This window comes from Micropterus salmoides, unplaced genomic scaffold (genome assembly GCF_014851395.1).
Source record: "Micropterus salmoides isolate LMB-PRFRI ecotype aquatic unplaced genomic scaffold, ASM1485139v1 Ms_hic_scaffold_7, whole genome shotgun sequence".
Taxonomy (NCBI): Eukaryota; Metazoa; Chordata; class Actinopteri; order Centrarchiformes; family Centrarchidae; genus Micropterus; species Micropterus salmoides.
The window spans coordinates 32,522,471-32,549,276 of record NW_024044459.1 but is presented as its reverse complement, the minus strand read 5'-3'; the positions used below and the strand labels follow the sequence as shown (position 1 = coordinate 32,549,276).

At 40.9% G+C, this 26,806-nt stretch overlaps 2 protein-coding genes across 3 annotated transcripts; both read left to right on the top strand.

The window, feature by feature from the left end:
* Positions 1-9,218: 9,218 nt before the first annotated feature.
* lgi3 (leucine-rich repeat LGI family, member 3) lies at positions 9,219-16,137 on the top strand. The gene is made up of 9 exons (XM_038702494.1): positions 9,219-9,923; positions 10,794-10,865; positions 11,485-11,556; positions 12,846-12,917; positions 13,046-13,117; positions 13,348-13,517; positions 13,615-13,779; positions 13,876-13,966; positions 14,633-16,137. Exons 1-9 carry the CDS (start codon positions 9,721-9,723, stop codon positions 15,360-15,362), a joined length of 1,647 nt encoding a protein of 548 aa, XP_038558422.1. The 5' UTR covers positions 9,219-9,720; the 3' UTR covers positions 15,363-16,137.
* A 3,078-nt stretch (positions 16,138-19,215) lies between these two features.
* On the top strand, positions 19,216-25,259 carry chmp7 (charged multivesicular body protein 7). 2 transcript variants are annotated; one of them, XM_038703900.1, is made up of 11 exons: positions 19,216-20,050; positions 20,139-20,310; positions 22,821-23,006; positions 23,167-23,300; positions 23,558-23,606; positions 23,702-23,821; positions 23,902-24,000; positions 24,101-24,158; positions 24,247-24,480; positions 24,571-24,644; positions 24,893-25,259. In XM_038703900.1, the coding sequence occupies exons 1-10, from the start codon at positions 19,788-19,790 to the stop codon at positions 24,624-24,626; spliced, it is 1,371 nt and encodes a 456-aa protein (XP_038559828.1). In that variant the 5' UTR covers positions 19,216-19,787; the 3' UTR covers positions 24,627-24,644; positions 24,893-25,259. The 2 variants fall into 2 exon arrangements, with proteins under 2 accessions (XP_038559828.1, XP_038559827.1); XM_038703899.1 differs by having other exon boundaries at positions 19,217-20,050; positions 24,571-25,259.
* Positions 25,260-26,806: the final 1,547 nt, after the last annotated feature.

The following is a 26,806-nucleotide window of genomic DNA, read 5'->3' as shown; positions in this document are numbered from 1 at the left end:
AACAAAAATTAGTATTATTAGTAATACTACTAGTAATGGATAATTATAAAGAATTGGGTTGACTTCATTATTTCAACCTGCAGAGAGGACAGAAATACAGGGTCCTTTAGAGCATATATATCAATAGCTCACGATTATATTCAGTGTAACACTGTGTATTATTATGAATGTTGTTGTTATTGATGATTATGTTGACAATAATATAATATAGATTTGTAAAAAGGTTAATGAAGGTGAAGTATCACTGAACTGTAAAATGGGTGAGCGATTTGAACATGACACATGATTTGTTTTCATAGACAAAGAAATAATGACATGTTGGGCCACGTTTTAGTCAGACCTGACTGAGTTGTCTAACAAGCTGGAAGGTGTAACTACAAATAAGATTAGAAGAAGAAGAACATTACAACCCCCTACATTTGTCAAATATTCATATTTCTTTTTACAAATACACTGAAGCAGGAACAACAACATTTGGTATTTCCTATTGTCATATTAAAGGGGAACCTATTTTTACTATGTGTAACTATGAGGTTTTGAGTGAAATGTCCCAACAACTATTAAGGGAATTGCCATTCGTCACACATTTATGTAACGATCCATTGCCCTAACATAATTTAGCGCAATATGTCCAATGCTTACTAATACAACTTAATAATACTATTCATGTACCGTATTAGCGTCAGCTGTACTTTGTGCTAATTAGCAAATGTTAGCATGCTAACATACTAAACTAAGATGGTCAACATAGTAAACACACTTGCTAAACATCATGTTAGTGTTGTCATTGTGCACATGTTAGCATCAAGATCAAAGCATTGTGCATAAGTACAGCCTTTAAAGAGCAGCTAGCATGGCTGTAGACTTGTTTAAATCTGTCTCTTGTGAGTCCCCCAACTATAGAAGTTCAAGTGTGATGCTAAATGGCTGGAATAAATGTGATTCAGTTTACAATATATATTGCTATTTTTAAACACACTGTCACGCTTCACGCAAGTTATCCATTAAAATTTTTAAGTTAATGCGTAGAGGCATGAGTGCATTGTCACATCTTGAAGATATAACTTACTAAAAATTAACATATGATCTGCAAACTGTACATCTTTTCTAAAAGTCAGTAATATGAGCAAGATGAGACCCATGCAAGTTTCCTTGGTGGCCTGTTAGATGAATTGTTTCGTGTTCTTGTTTACCAGAGATGGTTTGATTTATTCCAGTTTGGGATTATCATCTCCGTGTCTAGAAAAAAAGCCTGAGCCTCACCATTAATCTCCACCATGTGTGTTTCCTGTCAGAGGTGACAGATGACCTGCCCTTCAACTCTCTGCCACCCTGTGGAGAAGACAGGTCGTCAATCAGAGATCATTTCTCAGCCGCAATTAGGATAGAGGGTGACGCCAGTGGTGATGATGGTACTGCTGATGGTGTGTGTGTGTGTGTTTCTTCTGCTGTTTTTGATTATTTGAGCCTCCAGGAATCAAGGAGCGGTGACATCAGCCTGTTGTTGTGCACCTCTGTCTCCTCACAAATGAACCGATTGTTTATGGTGAGGGAGGCAGGAGAGTTGAGTGGAAAGGAGTTGTCAGTGCACATGAGGGGACAGAGAGGAGGGTTAGAGCAGTGCAATACTGGAACTCATGAATATCATTCTGGCCAGTGTCCATGTGTGAAGGTGAAGGAGACATGTCTCTTGTCCTGGCATTCCTCCCTATGCTGAGTACATAAAAAAAAGACCTCAGACATTAAGTATGTGTGGGTGACCGCAGCAGACAGGCTTAGCTCCGGTGCGCCATAGATTGTTGATTTCAGAACAGAGGAGGAATTTTAATTTGCTGTTGTTTGCTCACTGTGACAGATTCCCCACCATCGTTAACAATAGTTAAGATGATGAACAGCTGTTTTGTGTCTAAATGTGGCCACTGTGGTTTTTGGGTGGTGTTCAATCTTTTAGGCCATATTTAACAGCAGAACAAAATATGTAATATTTTTAATGGTATTTTATAAATACTTTGTCACAGGATGTTGAAGTCTCAGTACTGAACCCTCTGCTGGCCTCTTGAAGAAGAAATGACAGGCGGCAGTCGGTGTCCTCTCGTCCTCTGTGCTCTTTGGTTGTTGACGTTTCTGTCTCCACAGAGGGCCCGGGCCCCTGTTTGTGAGATGGCTGTCTATATGACAGGTCCCCTGCACCCTGGCTGCTCTGTGGGACAGACATGAGAGAAGGGGTGAGCCTGGGGCACAGCCTGTCATTCACTGCATGTCTCGCTATTGTCCTTGAGTCACTGCCCTTTTCCTTCTTTTCTCCACATCACAAAAAATGTAAGCAAATAAGTTTGTGGGTAAAGTATCTGTTCCCTACACTACAAACAAGATCAGTTGGATCCATATGGGTTACACTTTAGATTACAACCTGCAGATTACAGTGAGGTGTGATGTTTATTGAGTTATTTAGTTTGTAAAAATTACAATGTTAAAATGTTAACGAATGACATATTTGTCAAACTTTTTTTTAAAGCATGCATGAGCAATTTCAGCCAAGGTAATGAACTTACTTAAATGTAATTCACTACCATCAGGACAAAGTATCGAAAATCTATTTCAATATATTTAAGTGCCACAGTCCTCCATTCACCCCTATTTCACTGTAATTATAGTGTAGTGGGTTTAGTACACATAACAAACAAACAAAAGGACACAAACCAACATTGAACATGGACAATTACAGTTAGAGTATGTAAAATGATGTGGTCTGACTAAGCCTTTTGGTCCCCTGGACGCACCCTGTAATTATTTATTGTATTCTGGGTGATTTAAAAAGTACTCAAAGTTAGTGCATTTATTTCCTTAATACACATTTGTTACCCCCTTATTCCCTGTACTGACCACCTTGTAACTACCGATACCTAGTAAGTATTCCAAGGTACCTGTATGCACAAAATAAGACTGCAATCTGAAGTTGTACCAAGTTAAGTGACACAGACAAGACTGAAAAGAAAAGATTTTGAGGCAAACGTTTCTGCACATAGTCTGGGAGCAAAATATCTATCTGGCATGATTTGTGTAAAGAGTATTTATGGCGTCTGGAGGCTCGGGTGTGGTCAGGTAAATGAGATGGGTGAGGGTGTTTGTTTTGTGTCGAGCGAGCAGGGGGGTGGAGAGGGGATAGTGGTAGTGGTGTCTGCTCGACGAGGTGCGTGTTGGCGTCCATACAAAACCTGACGCCTACGGGCACGGCCCCGCCTCTTTCCCACCAGATCGACTTTCTTCAGCGCAGGAATGAGACACAGACACCTCCTCCAGGCTGAGACATATAATCTGGGCCTGTCAGGGCCTTTATCAAACAGGATCAGCTGGTGCGCTGGGCCTTTCTCCACAATCCCCACAGGCAGTAGGATACCTGCACACGCATTCCTTTCGACACAACCCCGTCCCAAGAGGCGTATCATCTATCTTTTATGGCAGATCTGCTCAAGGATCAGGGGGTTGTACAGTAGCTCCTCTGCATTGTCCCAATTGAAAACTAAGATAGCAACATGGCCTTTGGTTTGGAGGATTTACCTGTTCCCTTGAGTATCAATATGTCAGATTCTGCTGATCAACAGAATATCCCTTTTTTAGAAAATAGATTTTCTGTTTGCACTTGTTTCATGAGTGCTGTCTGTCTTTGCTGCAAAGATAATGAGCATATGATCTGTTGAATGTGCGAGATTAGTTCAGGAGGCCTTCTATAGCCCCTTGAGGATACAGCAGCCCACCCGAGGAAGCCCTCTTTGGCTCAGTTGTTTCATCTCGAAGGCCCGTCACTGTGAGAGACCAGATAAGAGAGGGTATGAATCACAGCAGCGTCGTTGTGCCCAGGGCTCTAATCACATCACTCGCCCCTGAGCCATATGTCTTTGTACTCTCTTTAATTGAATTGAGCCCGGGATGAGATTGGCTGACATACCTTCCAGTGACTGCGCCGCACTTAGAGAGCGAGGCGAGGAATAAGAGCAATTTGGGATGGTTGTTTTCTTGGCACAGTCCGGCGTAAAATCCTAAAGGTATCCTACAGCCTATCTTTGCCCTGCAGTTTAATTTCCCAGGTTTCATAGCTGTTAATAGACTTGTCTGAGGCCTCAACCTTTATTGTCTAATATGAAATAATTGTGAATTTTATTGGCATGTTTACTACCCTACGATTGCTTATTAAAGACAGGCTCATCAAACATGATCTGCGCTCAGCAAAGCTTGTTGTGACAAACACTTACCTGATTGAATTTCTTGTCATGTGTGAATGCATTATTTGCTCCTGACACCAAGGAAGACACACGAAGATTAAGTTAATGATTTTAATGCCTCCGAATCGCATGTTTATTTGTGCCCTTGTCCACATCTGTTAATCACTTTGTGTAAAGAATTGCAGAGGAGGTGTAGACACACTGCATTCATGTCTCCAACAGTTAATTATCTACATTAAAGACCATAACGTGTGCATACATGTCTGACTGAAGTCACACCTTTGTGACTACAGTATAAAACACACTGCCTGGAGCAGCTGGGATTTTCCCTGAAAAGAACTGAGGTGAAACAAATTTCATCTTTCTTCCGAGTTTGTTTTTCCTGCTTCCTGTGCAGCCAGGAGGGTAAACCATGAAAACCAAACAGAAATGAAAACAGACAGAGAGGTCTTTTCAGGCTCCTTGGCTCATAATCAGAACGGGATATGGTTTTGAAACTAAAGTGAACAAAGTCAGTGTTAAACGTGGCTGTGACGCAGAGTTGTCCAAACATGGTTGATTCTTGGTGAATCAGAGCAGACGGATGAGAGATGAAAAGCTCTGATTTTAGAAGACATACAGTACGTGCCAGTCATCAGAGGATATTATGAGACGGTGAGATTCTGGCACAAGGGACAGGAACACTTTGTGTTGTTTGATGACTCATTTTTGCCAAACTCAGCGTGGCCAAGTGCTTCTTCTAATGTTGAGCTCTAAGAGTGAGTGGTCGCTTGGCTGAACTTCCCTTTATTACTTGAAAAGTTTATATGAAACAAGGCAGCTCAAGAGGCACAGCTGTTAATGCTATACAGGACTTGACTGAGAGATATACTGAGGCTGCACTGCTGATCAAAATCTGATGTGTTTAAATGTAAAGGCCTCGACTCTTACTGACAACGTGAAAGAGGTCACTCATAATGATGGACCTTCAGAAAATTATCACCCATATCTGCAGCTCCCCTCGGCTTTACAGAGCTTTGTAGAGAGTTTCTGCTTGTCTTCTTTATTTGATAAAACAGCTGAAGAGAGAGACAGGAAATGTGGGAGAGAGGAGATGAGTACAGGGCTGCAGACTGGAATCAAACCCAGGCAGTAAGGACTTGGGCCTTCTACATGGTGCATGTGCTCTACAAGGTGAGCTAACCAGCGCCTCTTTAGCTAATATTTTAGCTGTCCGGCCCGCAACGTCACTGTTTTGGTTCACTCTTACCGTTCTCATAGCTGCACTCTTTTCAGCTGCAGCAGGGGCCTGTTTTCAGCATAAAAAGCTCTGCAAACCCACCGTACATTGTGCTCAGCACCATACGGCAGACAGACAAAGCTAGCAACAAGCTGGTGAACATGGTGGAGCATTTAGCAGCTAAAGAGCCAGATGTTTCCCTCGGGAGTTGGTAGAGACCAAAAACAGAGCTAAAAGAGCAAATATTGGACTTACATTTGTATGGTGGCCTGAAAAACAACTCCAAATGAAGGATAGTGTTGCTCTGTAACTACTGGATTAGTACATGACATGAGCAACTATTTGCTAACAAGTTGTGTTGAGAAATAATTTAAATACATTAAAATCCACTCTAAAAAAATAACAAAACAAGTAGGCCTACATTAAAAGAATAGTTGGACATTTTGTGAAAGATATTTACTTGGGCCAGTAGTCAGTTGGCTTAGCTTAGCATAAAGACTCGAAACAGCTAACCTTGCTAACCAACTGTAAAAAATCACCTAAAGCTCATAAATTAACACAATTACACTGCCTTTTTTGTTGAGATTCTACTAAGAAGATATTACAAATTAATTAAAGGTGGGTTAAGTTAAGCAATACTAATCCAATACAAGTTATTTTGTCAAATTCACTGAGTATCTCCTCACGGTCTGCTAGCTCTGAGGAGCACCCTGCCACACAACACTATTACAGCCATGATTGGCCTCTCAGTTAACAGTAAATGACTTGCCCACAAACATTCAGTTTACTTTCTAGTTTGCGCTGTTGCTGTGATGTTCGCTATAGTAGCAGGAGAGTATCGTTGTATCTGGAGCTGGTGGTCTGGCTCTGTGACGGTCCTCTCTATATGTTAGCTTCGCAGCAGGAACTGTAACGATTGTATGCTAACCCACAACGTAGCTAACGATCATGGCCATTCGTCATGGTATTGGATTCTCCAGAATCGGATGACCATTAGAGGTGCTAGTAGGCAGATTTTGTTTGGCTAGCTGTTTCCCCATTTGTTTTGCTAAGCTAAGCTAACTTGCTGCTAGCTTATACAGTAAAACTTCAATTAAAAGCCTAATGCCAATTAGACTCCTGTCCCTTTTCCTGGCCTGGTGTAGCTACACCTTTTGAAAAATAAACACAGGTCTCAATTAGAAGCCTGGTCTGGTTTTTGATAGACGTTTTTTTGGATGTTTAAAACCTCTGAAAGCCCACCGGGTCACCTGCTTGAGCTAGTTCTAAGCTGCTTAGATTGCACATATAAATCTATCCACCAACCGTTTATCCTGCGTACAGCGTCGCAGGGGGCTGGAGCCAATCCCAGCTGACATCGAAAGACGGGGTACACCCTGGACAGTTCGCCAGTCCATCGCAGGGCTGCACATATAAATATACATGTTTAAACCTTTGTCAGTATGGACATGCTACACATTGTTAGATTATCCACAAGTAATTTGTTCAGTTCATTTTATGCAAACAATGTGTACTAATTAATTCAGATTCACCGGTATGGTCTGTCGGTCTCCCTCTCTCTGTGAATGAAGTTGGCCTGGGTCAAATGAATGATTCGTAACTGATATGTTATCCGATACCAACTTTTTACACAAGTGACATTGATATTGTATATTTATACTGGTTGAAATAAAAAATTTGATAGCAGCCTATTTCCCGTCTTTGCTAAGCAAGCGTTTTGTGCGAAAGAATTAAAAACCTGTCCCATATAGATGCCTTCCTAAAAAATGGCAGGATGAGTTCAGTGGTTGGAGCAAATAAAAACTCTTTATTAGTTGAAGTTTTATGGTGTTAACCATACAGACAGGCAAGTGGTATCTTCTTATCTAACTCTTTGCAAGAAAGAAAATGAGACCATTCCCGAAAATGTCCAAGTGTTCCTTTAAAAGTTGTTACCAAAGTTGTCTGTCATTCAAAATACAAAATAGTTCTCTATTTTGAAGATGAAATCATCTATTCTTTGATGGGATAACGGGTTAAATTCACCCAGCACATTTTAGACTGAAACCTGTAAGAGTACTGTTTTGTAAAGAGATAATTTTGTGGATTAATCTCAGCAGCATTTCAGATTCCTCTGCCTCACACAAGGCATGTTAGGGGTTTCCAGCTGCTGTTTCATGCTCCGTTCTCTATGCCATGCAATTATGCTGGTTCCCACCGGAGGTTTGCTTTGGGTGGAGCTCAGTAAGGAGTAAGCTCAGGCATTAACTGCTCCTCACTGAGCATAACTTACACAAATCCTCGATTACAGTTCGAACAAAAACGCACGTAAGCACACTGCACTAAAGCACAAAGGAAAATAAACCGTAAAATAGCTGCTGTACAGGAAATGGCATTCCCTAACTGGAGAAGGCACAAAGAGACAGCACAAAAAAATCTGTTATGTGAAATCACTCTGTGTGAAAAAGCCTGTTACGTTCACTAAGGCTTCACATATTTTAAGGATGGAAAGATTTCTGTTCAAAAACACTAGAATCTTTTTAACCCTTTCAGTGATAAACATCAAACTGTCCCAAGGCAAAGAAAACATCTAACAGATTTCAAATGAAGCCCCTGAAGACATTCTGAGCTTTTCCATCAAGATAATGCTTTTTATTTCATTTCATAGCTTGCAGTGGGCATACTTCAGAGAACATGGGACTATGACTGAGAGAAAGAAAGATAAAAAGAATATTAAAGGAATAAAGGCTGTGTAGTTATGATCTGCTTTAGAATTACAAGTAAGGACACACAGAAAACTGCTGGTTTGGATCAGATATTGAAAACCGTGCGCTGCCTAGAGGTGGGTTGGAAATAGTTTGCTGAGACCTGGACAGATACTGTGTTGCAGGGTGTCTTTGCTTGTGACAACAGAGTCCTTGTGATGGAAGGCTGGTAATGCCTGGCACCATGGCTGCAGCCCTGCCAGTGGCCATTCAGACACACTCTGCACAGTCGCCAGCCATGGATGGACTTTATTTTGTGGTCAACAGCGCCCTCTGGTGTCATGAGCCTCAGTCACTGGGCAAAACTGTTGTATACTGTATCTTATTTGTTTGTAGTGCATGAAATATGTCATGGCAAGAAAGCACAATTTGCTGAAATTAATTTTCTCACACATTGTGTTTCTGATGGCATCAAACATTTTGATCATTCTTTTTATCGTTAGTGGAGCGTGCTGGAGATCAGTTTACATGTCACGAGGAGCCAGGCTGCGAAAACTTCTGTGTTCTTCTGTGGCTCTTACTGAGTTTTTTTTTTAAATGAAGTTTGAGGAAAAATGGACTTGAGACTTCACATTTTTAATAGAAAGCTCATGTTATAAACTGGAGGCAGAGGCTTGAAAGACTTTTACCAGGCGGGGAGGGTCAAGATGCTATTGAGCTGCATTATGGGAATTGTAGGATCCAGTGAAGCTTTTACCCATACTAAAAAGTAAAAGTCAGCATATCTCAATTCTGCTGCTTTGATTTAGACCAGTCCTTTTTTTTGGTCTCTTTGGTCTCTAATTGGAAGTGCAGTACTAAATCAATGAAGTACCCCTTTAACTGTAGTACTGTTTTTAAAAACAAACATTCAAATTGTCTTCATCTGGCCCACTTTCTTATTTTCTTCTTGCACATGTTCAAAGTGCAAAGTGCACTGGTTGCTGTTTAGAAACTGCCAGAATATAAACACCCTCCCACACACACACACTGACGCATGAACGCATGCACACACATTCTCCACTGCATCCTTGTCTGCTCTCATGACTGCAGCAGCTTGACACGACTTCACACCTGATAAGAGCTCCACAGAACATGGCAGCATAATCTCCCATCAGCATTGATGTGAGCCTTTGCCCCTCACCACTTTCTCTCTCTCTCCCTCCCTGCTGTTATTTCAAGATTTTCTGCATGTGCAATAGTAAATAATTCATTGTCAGCGACGCTGCCTACAGGTCCTAGTGCGGAGAAAGCAGCCTTGCTCGTCATCCCTGCAGTGTGCACTCTGGCAGCAGCTCCTGAGAGAGACAGAGAGAAAGATTGCACAGATCCAGGGAAGCTGCAGAGCACCCACACCCACAAGAATAACCTTACTCCCCCTCCTCCCTCCCTTAATTTCTCTCCCATCCATCCCCTCTCTCGCACGCCGTTTCTCTCAACTCTGCGCTCAGCACTATCAGAACTGCTGGGGTTGTGGGCAGGTTGACCATCGCCTCTTAACAAGCCACTTGCCACTGAGGAGAAACTTCACACAGCTTCAATTTCCTCCTGACCAAGGATGCTGCAGCTCAGACAGAGATGGATGAGGCTGATGTGCTTGTCGGTTCTGTGTCTGTGTCTCTGCCTGCCAAGGGAATCAAACGCCAGGAGAGCCCCCAAGATACCCCGCTGTCCTGCGACCTGTTCCTGCACCAAAGACAGTGCCTTCTGTGTGGATACCAAGGCTATCCCCAAGAGCTTCCCCCCTGGAATCATCTCTCTGTGAGTCCAATATTTGAGTGTGTGCCTTTCACTCACCAACAGCATCTTTTTATAACCTGTATGAAGTCTCAGCAGTATGCAGGCTGGTACAGATGGCTACATCACTGATGTCACACTCCATTATGTAATGATGCCTGAATCCCTGCTTGTCTTTTTATTATCTAAAAGTGAACATAGGAATGTTTCCTAATAATGTTTTTTAAGCAATGTGCTTTTGCATTGGCAGTGAGATGTATATCAGACAGCATTACACAATAGTAATAATAATAATGTCCCTTTTCTCTACCATATGCTGAACTTAGCTGAGGGAGCACAGCAGTAAAATCCTGTCTAGCTCCAGGGAGGAATACTAACAATAGATTCCCCTGTCTCACTGCAGGAGACATGTTCTCCTCCGAGAGATTTAATCTTGAAGAGAGTTCAGAGATACGCCCAATAAATAGAGTACATATAATGAAATGGAAAGCTAAACACCTGATGGGGGGAGGTGTATGTTCTGCTGAGGTGCTCCCTTGCATCTGATATTGACCCCCACTGCCCGTGGATTGAATATTAAGTTTAAACAGTCAAGGGAATTCCAGAGCGCAGGCTGGTGGAGGTGCCCTCATTTCACAATAGAGAAGAAGCAAAGAAGTGAAGATGAAACTTGTGTGCCCTAGATTTTTTTAAAAGATTTATCCCTCCTTGATATTTAAACTACAAGGATGGTCATGTCCTGAGAAAAGAAGGGCTTCAGAAGAAATAAAAATTACACAGTTATTGTTGTGAAGAAGACATTTTTCACGTGAAGCACGTGACATCCCACGTCTAAGCACTTGGCACCTGTGTAATCATCTGTCTGATGAGAATTGATGTTGTCTGTCTTTACAGGACAATGGTGAACGCAGCCTTTACTACAATCCCAGAGGGAGCTTTCTCGCACCTTCACTTACTGCAGTTCCTGTGAGTGCCCTGACCCACAACAGCACACGGTCACAAGTTATAAACAACATAAACTCATAATTCTCTCTCACGACCAGTTATTAAAGTCACAACACTCACTGTCACACACATGTATTCACACGTAGCACACGCAGACATCTTTTGTTTTGGCAGTGACAATGAAAGGACTTCAGCTACTAGAAATGAATGGTTATTGAAAGCAGTGGTGACATAGCAGAGAGTAAAGTGGCTCTGTATCAGTGTCATTGCCAATCACTGAATCCCTTCAGTCCTGCTCTGCGAGACAAAGGGCCCATTTATCTACTCAGATGCAATCATGAGTGTGTGTTCATGACAGTGTGTGTGTGTGTGTGTATGTGTCTGTGTTTGTGTAGATTCCAAATGTATTTATGTATTTACATTAGATTCTTATCATAAACTGTTAATGTTTTTATTACATTGAGTCTTTTTTAGGAATGGTTCATTTAAAAAGTATCTCTAAATTTGCCCAGAGACAAATGAAAGAGGTTCTTTTAAATACTTAAATGAATGTCAGTTGTTTTGATGCTGCCGTATAGCTTTAGTTGGACATGCACTACACTATCTATGTGACTTGATCATTATTGCCTATTTCACGCAGGCTTTTGAACTCCAACACATTCACCATGATTGCTGATGATGCCTTTGCTGGTCTGTCTCACCTGCAGTACCTGTAAGTGTCTCACTTAAATGTGACCCAATGCAAGTCTTTTAACTCACTCTGTTATGGTGTACCAGATTTTTGAAGCTATTGATAAAAATATACTTTTATATACTACTGTACATGTACTGACAAAAATCTTTTCCTGAAGGAATATTTTTGTATGAGATTAAATGAGATTGCTGGCATGTAACATTTGAAAGAAGACCAATAGCTAATTGTGGCTAATGTTAGCAAATTTTAAATAAATACTGCTGTGTAACTGTCATTACTGAGTCGGTTTGCTGCTTTACATAATATTTTAGCATTTACTGTTGTGCCATAATTGTTAAAACTCGCTTTAAAGCAAAGTTGTCAGCATATTTGCAGTTCTGCATTTCTTTGTTTACTGTCATGTAGTGTTTGCTTTGTGAATTATTAGTTACAGTAACTGGTAGGTTTATATCACTGAGAAGTGAATATAATTAACCCGGCTCAAGGCTGCACTGTAAGATTTCAGGATTGAACTCCGCAGTATGGCAAAAATGCCAAAATTAAAACTGATAGTAAATCCTCCCTTGACAAGCAAGCACACTGCCTCTATAGTGTGATAAAGCTGAATACGCCATTCTGTGAATTGATGGGCTTTAGGAAGTAGTTAGCTGATGGTTTGGAGTGTGCAGCTTTCCGCGATGGCTATGCCCCAAGCTGCTGGCATTGGCTGCAGCCCAGCCATCGGGCCTCACTGCATCACTGCTACCACCGTCGCTACCCACTGTGCATGCTAATAAAGTTATATTCCCATATCCAGCCTCCTCCAAAGAGTCTGCACATGCTGTATGTCCTCTACTATCAATAGACAAAACAAAGACAGGACAGGATCAAATTATGCTGACATGTAGACCTTTGTAATAACTTGCTGCGCTCAGTGTCTCGTTTTTAATCACATAAACTAAAGGCATGAAATGAGCTTTTACCGTTAAGAGTCATTTCATTTTTTTAAAAACTATTTTGTCGCTGTTAAAACACTGATTGTATGTCAATATGATATTAAATACAAACTTAAAATATATATTTATCTATTTTATATTTTGTCACATCTTCATTTTTTAACTTGTTAACTTTGTCAACCCAGAAGTGTGCTGTTACCTTCTGATTGTAAATCCAGCAGACGCAGACTGTGCTGAAATAGTTGCTACTACAGTCACACTCTTCTTGTACTCTGCACTGACAACACAAGCTCCTCTCCAAACGAACGACGAAATTCTATAATACATACTGTCTTCACTCCCTGACATATAAGTGGTTTGTTCTCTTCTCAGGTTCATTGAGAATAATGACATTCAGGCTCTTTCAAAGTTTACCTTCAGAGGACTCAAATCCCTGACTCATCTGTAAGTATTTTATTGAGCCAATAAGATGGAGTTTACCATTTGTCACTTTGCAAAACAGATGTGGACTACCAGATAAAACTAAAATACATATATGCAAGACATAATGCCTATCTACTTCTTTTTTTCAGATCTCTCTCAAACAACAACCTGCAGCAGCTGCCAAGAGATCTCTTCAAACATCTAGACATCCTCACTGATTTGTAAGTGCGCATTCGCTGAAATGAAAAAAACAGTGTCTTGACATCCCGCAAGCTTTGACCCTACAATCTGTCCCTACAAAACACTGGTTTGCTGGGGTTCCCTAAGGGTTTCGGGGACTACCACACTCGCCTGCAAAACTGTTTTTCTTTCTTGTTAGGTTTAGAAGATTTATGCTTGAGCATTTGAGATTCAAACTGACATTTTTCTCTCTTCCCTATCTGTTATTTAGAGACCTGCGGGGAAATTCTTTCCACTGTGACTGTAAAATCAAGTGGCTGGTAGACTGGATGGAGAAAACCAACACTTCTGTTCCTGCCATCTACTGTGCCAGCCCCTTTGAATTCCAGGGACGCAGAATCCACGATCTTGCGCCACGAGACTTCAACTGCATCAGCGCAGGTTTTACCTCGTCTCTTTCGAACACTCTGCAAAAGGTGGTGTCACGGCAGAGCGTCTTGGTTAACAAGTATTGTAATTCCATGTTGTCTTCCCACAGATTTTGCTGTTTATGAAACTTTCCATTTCCACTCTGTGTCAGTGGAGTCCTATGAGTTCAATGGGGATCAGTTTGTGGCCTTTGCTCAGCCTGATTCAGGGTTCTGCACCTTGTATGTGTGGGATCATGTGGAGATGGTCTTCCGGGGGTTTCATAACATTACCTGTAAGTTGCCCGCTTTGAACGCATAAATACTGAACCATTCTATGTTTAAAAAATGAACCCTAATGGCTTTTCGGCTTCTGTGTATCTCTCTTGCAGCTCGCTCCGCTGTGTACTGCAAACCAGTGGTGATAAACAGCAGTCTTTACATGGTTGTGGCTCAACTTTTTGGTGGATCTCATATCTACAAGTAAGGCTTGCAATTTTATCTTGCGAACAGCTAGTGACCTGTCTTAAAAGGGTATTAAAAAAAACCCTTAGGAGTAGCTTGACATTTTGGAAAGTATGCTTATTTGCTGAGAAAATAAACACCACTCTCATGTCATGGGTTAGTGGTAGAGCTGCTCACCACTAATCAGAAGATTGGCAGTTTGATCCTCTGCTCCTTCACTCTGCATGTGAAAGTTAATAAGTTAGGCAAGATACTGAACCCATGGCTGTGCCATCGGTGTGTGAGTGTGAATGTTAGTTCCTTTGAACTGATGAGCAGTTGGGACCTTGGTAGCCTCTGCAATCAGTGCATGAATGTGTGTGAAAGGGGTAAATGTGACATGATTTGAATGGTCAGAAGCCGAAAAAATGTCACTGGAGCCAGCAGAATATGAGCTTAGCTTAGAATAAATACTGGAAACAGCTAACAATTGCTCCCCACCAAGAAATAGTCCAACTCATAACACCCTGTAAAATGGCTGCTTTTGTACAGATTAAACAAATGAGATACAACGTGTTAATTGGTGCTCTTTTCTCATCTAACTCTTGACAAAAAGGCGAATAAGCATATTTCCAAAAATGTTGAACTATTCCTTTTTTTGTAAAAAGCTTTAGGGATACTATGACAACCTTTATGTTATCACAGGTGGGAAGAGGACCCACAGCGCTTTGTAAAAATCCAAGACATCGACACCACTCGCGTGAGGAAGCCCAACTTTGTGGACACCTTTCAGCTGGATGGGGAGTGGTACTTTATAGTAGCCGACAGCTCCAAAGCAGGCTCCACCAGCATTTATCGCTGGAACAGCAATGGTTTCTACTCCCACCAGTCCCTCCATCCCTGGCATCGGGACACACATGCGGAGTTCCTTGATGTCGGGGGAAAGCCTCATCTCATTCTCTCCAGCGCCTCTCAGCCGCCGGTGGTTTACCAGTGGAACCGAAGCCAGAAGCAGTTTGCTTTCTACTCCCAAATCACAGAGCTAGCAGATGTGCAGATGGTTAAGCACTTTTGGGTGAGGAAAGTTCTTTACCTTTGCCTCACACGCTTCATTGGTGACTCCAAGATCCTTCGCTGGGAAGGGCAGCGTTTCGTAGAGATCCAGACTCTTCCCTCCCGGGGCTCGATGTCAGTGTATCCTTTCACGGTGGGCCTCCGCCAGTATCTCATTCTTGGAAGTGATTTCTCCTTCTCCAGAGTATATCTGTGGGATGACCTCACTCAGCGCTTTCAGCCCTTCCAGGAGCTCAACATGAGAGCCCCGCGGGCGTTCAGCTTGGTATCTGTCGACAACAAGGACATGCTGCTGGCTGCCAGCTTCAAAGGCAACACCCTGGCCTACCAGCACCTGGTGGTGGATCTCAGTGCCAAGTAGACATGTTACAGTCAGAGCGAAAGGAAGTATTTCTCTGCATATATCAACATGTGCCAAATAAATGACAGACTGCAAAATGTTCAAGCCATGTAACTAAAGGTCTGCTGTTTCACCTGATGTTTTAAGCGAGGCAACTAATGAAATGACTAATCTATTTTTATGCACTATGCCTAAACATCTGAATGAAATGATGTGATAATACACAGCATCAGTAACATGCCAACATAAGTGTCATGTCACTGCCGCATCACTGCTTCTGTTCTGCCAACCATATATATATCCAGGCCAATTATTTTTTGAAAGTATTGTATTGTAAACTGTACTTTATCAATGTGAGAATGATGTGCATGTGCATTTTACTGAATTATTCACTGGATGAGACTGGATATTGTAATTGACTGTAAAATGGAGAATGAAGGTTTTGTAAGTTACACGGTGTAGTTAATCTATGAAGCATTTTGCATGACACAGTACAAATGATATAACTATGTAAACCAAGCAATACTCACCATTGCAATACTTAAAATCCTTTATTGTGTTTATCTTTATATATGAGATACCCTTGAATTTGGTTTGGATTTAATATTCGCTCTGCAATGATAACACATGCTCAGAGCCGGCGTGTGGAAATGAGACAATTTTGTTTGGCGGCACCATAGAAAATGTGGGGATTTTAATTCATAACCTTAATTTGTGATGCGTTATACAACATTTGGGAATTTGTGGGAGCTGTAATAAGATCAGAGAATGTATATTAAAAGTAAACAAGTTCTAATCCTGTCCTTTGTTTTTTTAATGTACAGTCACAAACTGTATTTAATTATTGCTGTGTACATTTGCACATGGAATGGTTTTTGGGAGAAGGGGATATAATTAAATTGATCATATGGGCCATAAACATGCTGCGTCCTTTGTTTTATGTAGTTACAATTGCTCTTCAAAAACCATGATAAAGGTATAGAAAGCAATAACAGAAAATATAAAGACAGATCCAACCAAGACAAATAAAATAAAAATGCAAAACAATAAAACAAAAAGGAGCAGAAAACACATTGTATGAGCGAGATATAATTTAATATATAGCTTAATGCACTTTTTACTGAGTAATTTGCCAATAATTGGTTTAATTTATAGACGGAGTCAAAGAGATATTGTAATTCAATACAAAACAAATGAAACTTGGGAGTGTTTTTATTAAATGTCCGACTCCTCTGAAATGACCCTGCCGCCTGAATGGGACTTGAAGGAGAACTGAGATGTCAACAGAAGTCATAGAGTAGGTCATAGATGAGGAAAGAAAATACCAGAAAATATTCTCATTTAAGAAGTATATAATAGATAGTAGGCCTACAATAATATCATGATGTTTGTGCCTCCATAATTTTTGCATTTTTAGTGATACTTATTGCCGTAACATGTTGTGTATTACATTTATCTGAATGTTTCATATATTCAGTTCTTTATTGCTACAGATTTTCCAGTACAACTTTCGATACAAATCAACAAACTAAATTGAATATGGTGTGCATCTGAACTATGGCTGCAACTAACGATTATTTTCATGGTCTATTCATTTGTTGATTATTTTCTCGATTAATTGTTTAGTCTGAAAATTGTCAAAAATTAATTATTCTATTAATTGTTGTAGCTCTAATCTAGCTACTAACTATTAATCATCAACTATTTTGATAATCAAGTAATCATTTTGAGTCATTATTTAAAGACTAAAACATCAAAATTGACTCCTTCCTGCTTTTTTAAAGTGAATATATCTCTGGGGTTGTGAACAAAACAGCACATTTGAGGATGTCACTTTGAGCTTTGAATGGAACCCCGCAGGGTAGTAAGTAATAAGTCCAGTGCTTTTTAATATACTAGTCAATGGTATGTTTAGTAGAGTGGGGAAAGAATTTAGGTGTTCATTATTTGTAATCTGGAAACGAGGGAGGAACATCTCCTATATTTATGGCCAAATGCAAGCTGCATTGGAGAAAGTAACTGAATCGGCTAATGATTGGCGGCTTTAAAATATCTACAGAAAAAACAAAATACATGGTTATTGGACATAAGAAGAAAGTGCCAACACATATGTTACAAATATATAATAGAACTATTGAAAGAGTGAAAAACTTTTAAAAAATTTCTAGGAATGTGGATGGGATGACATGGAAGAAGCATATTGAGTTGGTTTCTTTGAAGTGTGGGGAAAAAAATAATGTCCTAAGGTGTCTGGCTGGGACTGATTGGGGGGCTGATAGTGAATCTATGATGATGATATACAGAGCAATGATAAGATCAATTATTGACTATGGCTGTGTGGCATATGGATCAGCAGCCCCTTCAGTGATTAGCCAACTTGATAGAGTCCAAGCAAAAGCCCTAGAGTGTGTAGTGGTGTGTTTTGTACAACTCCAATACCGGCACTATTAATAAAAAACAGGGGAGATCCCGTTAGAAATATGAAGACGTAAACTTGGTTTGAAGTATTTAATGAAAGTAAAAGGACAGAATGAAAAACTACCAACAAAAAACCTGTTGAGTCAGCATTGGGAGTTTATGGGAACAGCAAGAAGGATCAAAACAAACTTTACAGAAAAACTCAAATCTATGTCGGGGGAAATTGGTATTGTAAATTTGAATGTATGTCCACCAATATGTCGTTCGGTTATACCTTCATGGCTGATCCCAGATCTCATTGTTGACTTATATTTTATGAAGACAAGCAAAAGAAATATGTCAGAGGCTGCAGTGAAGGAGATAAAAGCCTGGATGTGTCAGATATGTGGCAGTGCTATGGGCATTAAGGTGGGCTGAAGAAAACAAACAGGATCATTCAGTCATATGCAGTGACTCAGCAGCAACTCTAATTACAATTAAAGATACTAAAACAAGGTCCAGACCTGATTTACTTGTGGAAATTATGCAGGTGTTGTATAGAATTCACAAAGCAGGGTACAAGGTGGGGTTTCTGTGGATTCCGGCGCACATGGGTGTGGAGGGTAATGAGGAGGCAGATGGGGTGCAAAGAAGGCGGTGCAGGGGGAAAGGGTTCAAATTAACTTAAAGTATGGGTCACCGGATTATACAGAAATAATAAATAGGTCAGTGAAAGAAATGTGGCAAAAATCATGTGAAAATTAAAGGAAAGGGAGGAAATATTACTCAGTACAAAGAACTTAAGAGAAAGGAAAATGTGCTTTTAGATGTAAGAGAGGAGATGCGGTGGTTCTATCCAGACTGAGGTTTGGGCACCGTTGGCTGGCTCTGATTGGTAAACATCCTGATGGAAAAATGTGAATGTGGAGACAAGGAATCAGTGAAGCATGTATTAGTTCATTGTATAAAGTACTCTTGTCAAAGGAGGAAATTGTTTAGAGAGTTTAGCCTACCCACTCTACTCAATTCGGATAGTTGGAACAAAACGAAGAAAATGATTGAGTATCTACCTAAAACGTGATTATACTAAAGGATACAGGTAATCACCATTAAGACTTAAATAACGAACAGAGGAGGGCAGCAATACGCCACAGATGCGGCTAGTCTGCTGGAAACAAGAAGAAGAAGAAGAAGCGCTGCACGTGAAAGACGCAAACACAACGTCCGTGAGCAGAAGCTGCAGGTGTTGTGCCGAATTCTGCCTGCCTGCCGAGAACTGCATGCACCTCGCGGGTGATGGTGAGAAAAGAGGTGGATGCAAATCTCGGCAGGTAGCCTACATAATGTGATCTTTCCGAATTATGCATCCACCTCTTTAGGTCCTTTTCAGACACTTTGCTCTGCTCATTGATCAAACGGCGTTATCATTAGCTTATATATTTACTGAATGTCAAGGATGTCAAGTTCTGCGAAGTGTATTAAAATATTAAAGACTCTGAACGTTCATAAAATATATACTTAGAGTCATTTATCACCATTTATGGACCCCACAAAGAATATTATAGAGTTTAGTGTTGTTTAGTGGTTTGAAAGCAGTTTTTGGAGGTGCACGCGAAACTAGGCATAACACGGGTGCGCTCGCTTTGTTGTTCGGGGTGTCTGCGTGGATGGAGTTGACGCATCATCTCCGCGCGCACCGCTTTTCCGCACGGTTCTGAGTTATAAATCGCGCGCGACCACAATGTTGTTGTTGATATGTGAGACGTTAGCGAGCATGTTAGCCACATTTCAACAAATCATGGTGAAGTGAGGGTTTGCTTTGACAGCGACGGAGTTTTCCCTCAAGAGACAGATATTTTCGCTTGGTCCTTGACGCTGAGTGGTGATTTTTGTTTCTTGTGAGAGAGAGCGGTGGCTGGTAAGTTAGTGGATGTTGCTAGCTAACCTAACGTTAACTTGGTTAGCTAACATTAGCTGCGTGAAATTAGCTAACTTAACCAGCAAGTCGAGAAAAGGGTTTAGCTAAAGTTTAGACTTGGGGTTTTACAAATGTCCGACTCCTCTGAAATGACCCTGCCGCCTGAATGGGACGACGACGAGCGGATGAATTTTATGTTCTCCGACTTCAAGGAGAACCGAGATGTCAACACGACGGACTGGGACAGTAAGATGGACTTCTGGACGGCTCTGGTCATAAAAAGCTGCAGGGACCGCGGCACCGTGTGTGTCAGTCTGCGGGAGCTGAACAGGAGCTTTAGGAGGAAAGAAAAATCACCGCTGGGATTGGCGACTGTCGTCCAGACCATGGCCAGGTAACTGTCCTTGTACCAGCTCCGTCACTGCTGACTGTCTCTTTGGGGCTCAGCCTGGTAACACTGGTTGTATTTTACCTTCTGCCAGATGTGGGAAGATTCAGAGGGAGTCCGAGTTTGCTGCCAACGTGGACTGTGGCTGGCTGTCCTGGGGTGTTGGCCTGCTGCTGGTGAAGCCTCTCAAGTGGACTTTCTCCACTCTGCTGGGGAGCAGCGGGGTGCCTTTGGAGGAGTCCTTTGTTGTCATTGAACTAGTGAAGGTTTGTTAAGCTGTGTCTCATCATGTGATTCAGATGCACCGCAGTGCAATGTTATGATGCTTGTGCCACCATGAGTTTTGCATCTCAGTTACTAGGGGTGCAACAACTAATCGACAAAAATCGTTTCCAACGAATTTAATAATCGATTGGTTCATGACCTCATCGGGCATTAGCGACATTGACAGCTTAACAGAGTAAAGTGATGGGAACAGTTACTAAAACAACATCAGAGCTGCAGTAACTCCTTCACAACCTAAAACCTCCAGAGTGTGGCAGCATTTCACTCTTCACTCAGCCAGAAAGGTCGTGAACTGCTGCAAAGCTGAGCTCTCCTGGAAACTCCTGAGCATCTGAAGAGGAGGCGCGTAACGTCGTGTCTCTGTGGATGATGGAGACTCCTCTCTGTAGGCTAGTTTGCGAGCTAACTTCACGTTAAAGCCGTGTTACTTCTTTTCTATACAGTTGGTCAGTTTGATTAGTTGTTACAGTAATGGTGCTGTGAGTAGCACGTAGTTATGATGCACAACGGCCGCGTTCACCTTCCAGATGCGCCTTGACTTTTACAATCATAATCGATCCATCGCTCATCGCGACGTTCTCAGCTGGATAACATGTTGCTGCTGAGTGCGCAAGTTTAGACAACACCGGACAATTTAATTCTTTGTAAAGAAGAGAAAACAGTTCTCCCGTCTGTACGTGAGGCGGCGGCTAATCCGCCCCAAACTCCCTTAAAAAAACATCACGGAGTTTTGTGAGTTGTTGAGTTTGGGGAAACTATATAAATGTTGTGAAACACTGTGTACTACAAAATCGTTATTATTGATCCCCTCTTGTAAATTCGGCAAATGTAATGCATGACGTTATTTCTTTCTTTGTATACAGTGTCAGTTTGTCCCGGGGTGAAAGCTGATAAGCAGCTGATCTGCTGTTCAGTGCTCCGTCACTAAACAGCAGATCAGCTGCTTATCAGGACGTGATTTCAGTGGAACTTTCTGATGCTGCAGCAGAAACGTTCATTAAAAATGTATTTTTCATAGCAGTTTTTATTTCATTGTCTTGACTGTTAATTAGCACATGCCTAAAACAACCTCAGGTTTAATTTAAAGGCTAATATTTAAATGAGAGGCATTGTGTCATTTTGCGATTTATAATCCGAATAGTCGATTATTCGTTTCAGTAATCGATAGATTAAGCGACTATAAAAATATTCCTTAGTTGCAGCCCTATTACTTACACTAGTAACATATTGTGCATTACATTTATCTAAATGATCCATTTAGTTACAGATTTAATGGTAATGCTAATATGGTGTGCATCTGAGCTAGGGCTGCAACTAATGATTATTTTCATTGTTGATTAATCTGTCCATTATTTTCTCAATTAATTAACTAGTTGGGGCGGTGCGGTGGTGCAGTGTTTAGCACTGTCGCCTCACAGCAAGAAGGTCGTGGGTTCAAACCCCGGTTGACCTGACTTTTCTGTGCGGAGTTTGCATGTTCTCCCCGTGTCCGCGTGGGTTCTCTCCGGGTGCTCCGGCTTCCTCCCACCATCCAAAGATGCAGGCTAGGTTAATTGGTGTCTCTATTGGCGACCTGTCCAGGGTGTTTCCTGCCTTTCGCCCAATGTCAGCTGGGATAGACTCCAGCCCCCCGCGACCCTGTACGCAGGATAAGCGGTTGGCGATGGATGGATGGAATTAATTAGTTGTTTAGTCTATAAAATGTCAAGATGGCGTCCTCAAATGATGTTCAGTTTACTGTAATAGTGGAGGAAGGAAACCAGCAAATATTCCCATTTAAGAAGCTGGAATCATTTAATGTTTCTCAAAAAAAAAAACTATTAAAACACTTGAGGATTAATATAGTAGTTAACAACTGTGCGATTAATCGATTAATCATTGCAGCTCTGACACAGCACATTTACTGCCAGAATATTCCTCCATTCGTGTTCACTGTCACTTTCTGACGCTCGGACAATCAAACACTCGCTATGCACTTCTCGGCGTTACGTTGTTGTTATAAACGCACCTGTCACATAGATGTTCAGTGAAGAATGAGGAGAAGAAGCGAGCCAAGGGATGAGTTTTACCGTGCTTGCATAGTGTGCGAGTGACAATTAGTAACGCATTGATATAAAAATGATTCTTTAATGTCTTTGTACCCGAATGCTGTTTGTTTATGTTTATAATGGTCATGTGATTCCTTAGTAGCAGAAGGTTGGATTTGAAGAGGAATGGTTTGTTAGCTGTTTTTGTGTTTCTGTACTTTGTTTTATGTGCACTGCCTTGGTTCATCATCTAAGGGTGCAGATGGCTGGGGTGGGATGGGGGGAGGGAAATGAGGGACTTTAGGGGAGGAGGGGGAATAAAGAAACTGTTGTACTATATTTGGCATTGTTTGCCCTGTGTCATTCTGTGACTGTGATGGTACTTCTCTTTTCCCTATATAAACAATCAATAGTTGATTATGTAAAAAAAAAAAAAAGAGAGAGAAATGTCTTTTGTTTTCTAGGAGAAAGCAGCAGAATTACTCAGGGTGTACCGGAGCAGTGAATTTGCAAGCCGCTCCATCCTGTCATTTCAAGAGCTCTGTACTCTTTCTTCTGATGTCTGTGCTGATGAGAGCACCCTGTGCATGGCTCTCCTGCAGCTGCAGAGGGACAAGCAAGTGATTGTGTCATTGCACGAGGGCGAGAAGGTAAAGTGTAACCGACCGCTCCACAAACCGTTCATTCCGTCAGTAGAGGTAGTTTTTTAGAAGTCATCTATCAGGACAAGGCCTGTTGAGAGAGAGTTTATCCTGCGACTACTGGAGTAATGCTTTATGTTTCATCTGTCTTTATGTGTCTTTCTTACAGATTGTTAAGTTTTGTCAGCCTGGGCAGGATCGTGTTTCCCCTGTCAGTGATGTGGATATAGGCATCTACCAGCTGCAGCGCAGTGAGAAGCTGTTGGGAGAGCGAGTGGAGAAACTGGGCTTTGAGGCGGTCAAGTAAATCAACTTAAATATGAACTTTAAAGTAGAATTAGTATTGATAGAGAATGTGTATAATTGAACTAAAATAGTCCTGTTGGTATTTGTAAGCAAGAAAACCCATTTGGACAAAAATAATGTATGTAATTTAGTCAGGATTGACTTGTTCCAGTTGTGAAATCACCAGTATGATGTGTGCAACTTGATGCTTTGGCTATCTTTTTCTTTTAACTTCATTGCATTCAAATGGTTCTGAAAGTCAGACTTTCTTTCAGGTGCAGAGAGGAAGCAAAGCTGCTGCTCCGGGAAGGGAAGAAATCCCAGGTACTAATAACAGTCAACTGCAAAAACACATCTTATTGTGCTTAACCGAATATCTTGGTTCGGTTCAGTTCAGTATTGGCCGTCTATCCCAACAGGCACTCAGGTGTTTAAGAGGCCGCAAAAGGGTAGAAAAGAGAGCAGACAATTTATTCGCCAAACTGGAGTCCATCAGAGGAATCCTGGACAGAATAACCCAATCACAGTCTGATAAGATGGTGAGAAGCAGAATATGCATCAGTTGTCTGTAACCAAGTGTGTTGTCGGTATTTTAAGTTTGTGCTGAACACGTTTGTAGGTTATGCAAGCATATCAGGCTGGCGTGGCAGCCCTGAGACTCTCGCTAAAGGATGTGACTGTGGAACGTGCTGAGAACCTCGTGGATCAAATCCAGGAGGTAGCTCTATATTTTAAGACAATGATCTGGGTATTGTATTATTTATTTAAATATAAATATTCCTAAGCATCTTAATGTATCTTTTCTGTTATTTAACCAGTTATGTGACACTCAAGATGAGGTGAACCAAACCATATCCAGCGGCGTGACCGGCGCAGGTATGCCATACTGTTAGTGCCATGTCTTTTAATATATTGTGTATATATGAATATCAAAGAGATTTAAGTTACTGCCATTTTTTTGTAGATGAAGACATGGATGAGTTGGAGGAAGAACTGAAATCTTTGTTGGACGAGACGAAGCCGGATTCAGTGTCAGGTTTACCTGAAGTTCCAACGAACGGTCTGCGGCCCTCTGGGGAGCCGAGCCTCCCAGGTGACGACCTGCTCAGCTCTCTGCCTGCTGTACCTTACACCCACTTGGATATAACCTCTGAGCAGCTGGAGGAGGAATTGAATCAGTTAACCCTTACAGATTCAGGTTTGCGCTTTCAGACTTCTCCATTTTTTTTCCTCTGTTGGACTGTAATATAAATGTTTTGAGTCAACATATGGTCGCCTCTCTGTCCAGGCTTTCAACAGAAGAAAATTACATCGCCAGCCAAGGGATTAGAGCCTGCTCAGTGATGACGCAAGCAAGACATGGCAAGTTTAAGCAACATATATCAAGCTGTATCTCTTGACATTTTTCTGTGAGCCAGAGTTCATAGAAGTTAATAAAGCACTAAGGAACTAAATTAGCAATTGCTAAATCTTAAAAAATCAAAAACAAGGCACTTTCCTTCATTTAATGAAAATAAAGACTTTTACTGTGGAGGTATACCAAAAAATAATACAAAAAATATTGTTTCCTTTTTGTAAGTTAACACCCTTTTCAACTTGAAAACTTTTAGATCAGTTCTGCCGTCCGGATCTGAAGGATCTCAAGTCAAATATGAACATTTGAACAGTTTAAAATATGCTCTTTGGTATGCCACCATTAGGAATGCTTTTAATTTTGTGGTATTTTTGACAGTGAGAGGAGAACAATATTCGTGGTTTATCGCATGTTTGATGTTTGTAAATATCCTTCATTGGCAGTCCTGTGAAGTGTATTAAGTGGCCTTTTGAAAAAAAGTACAGAGAATATTATGCCAAATGATTTATTATAACTGAGTATATTTAGTCTCATTACAACATACCTGTGAGAACTTTGAAACCTACATTTAAATGAGTTTAGCCGAATATGTTTCTCAAAATAAAATTTATTTTAACGACTTGTCTTTAGTTGTATTTGTATGTCAGCGTCAGCCACTGTGTTCGAAGCAGCTGAGGAGAAACTACACTCTCCTCTGTCTTTACAATATTTGTGTGTGAATGAATCCCATGAAACTTGTTCCACTCAGTAGTTACAGTTTGTTTGCACACTTACCTGAGATTATTTTACTCTTCGTTTATTACAATGGCGGCACCAGACCTCAAAGGTTTGGGGCAAAATCAGGCAGACTTGTGGGCCAATGAAATCTCCAACCTCTCCAAGGAGAGTCACATAGAGGCTGCAGGCAGTAATGCTTATGGAAAAAAAGGACAAACATGATTTTAATCCTAATAAGCAAGCTGCGCCAAGCAAATGTGACTTGGTGTTTTGAGTCTCCTGGCATTATGATACAGTACATGTGCATATTAAACCTCTAGAGACACACACACCTTTTTATATCTGTAGTATATCTGATAAAAATGACTTGGAAAAATAAAGCAGTACCAATTCATGTTTTACTTTAGCATGTGCAGTGCTTTGGCCACTAGGGGTCGCTGTCACCCGCTCAATCAGATAATTACTCTGCTTGCAATTAAATAGAGAGAAAGTAGCTTTACTGATTGCTTCAAGTACAGGCTCTTTATGTGTTTTAGCCGGTGAAGACTGGTTCCACCTGTAATAAAGGCAATTTGGTAAAAGAAACAGCTTTACTACTGAATCGTGCCGATGTTTGGGCACAATATCTTTGACTTAGACTAGTGATTTGTCCAAAATTACCCCAAAATGAGTCGTTCAAACAAGTATCACACATAAATGCGTATATTCGCTCTATGTGTATAGAGTCACTGAAAACGAGGAGACTTATTATAAATTACTTAAGTTAATTCTGTCATTGGGAGAAATGTAAATGGATTTGAACAAATGCCAGATTCATGTAAAAGACAATATATTGCAGACCTCTGAATATTTTAATTAAAATGTGCTTTGGAATGATGACGATAAGAAATTCTGATTTATTGATGCCAAACCCAACCAGGGATAAGTTATCATCTGCCTTATTTCAAGACTTTCAGTGTGTTAGAATGAAATGCCTTTTTTCTTTAAACCTTTTTAGTGCCACTTAAACAATTATTAAATTTGTATATATCTACATAATTCACAGAAATCCTGGTTTCAGTTGGCCCAAGGAGACGCCTTGATCTATGGGCAGCCTTTAGTTTACATGGTTATATGTGTTCTAGTGTTGGTATTGATATTTATCACTCAACTTCTATTGTGATTCAAGGTGGACACCCAGCGGCCAAGTTGTTGAATTACATACACGTTTGTAAACGGGCACACTGCTTTTCTGATGAGACTCATTGTCCTCGTCAGCAGACTCTTCAGAGTCAGTGTGACATTTAGTTGTTATTGCTGACACTGTGATGTAATTTGATACTGAATAGTTGTTGGTGCAGACAGATAATCCTTAACGCACTTTAGCCAAACAGTTCAGTGATCACGCAATTTGGCTTTCCCATATGTTACCGTTCCTATTACAACCTGGTATCAATAACTACTTACACTATTA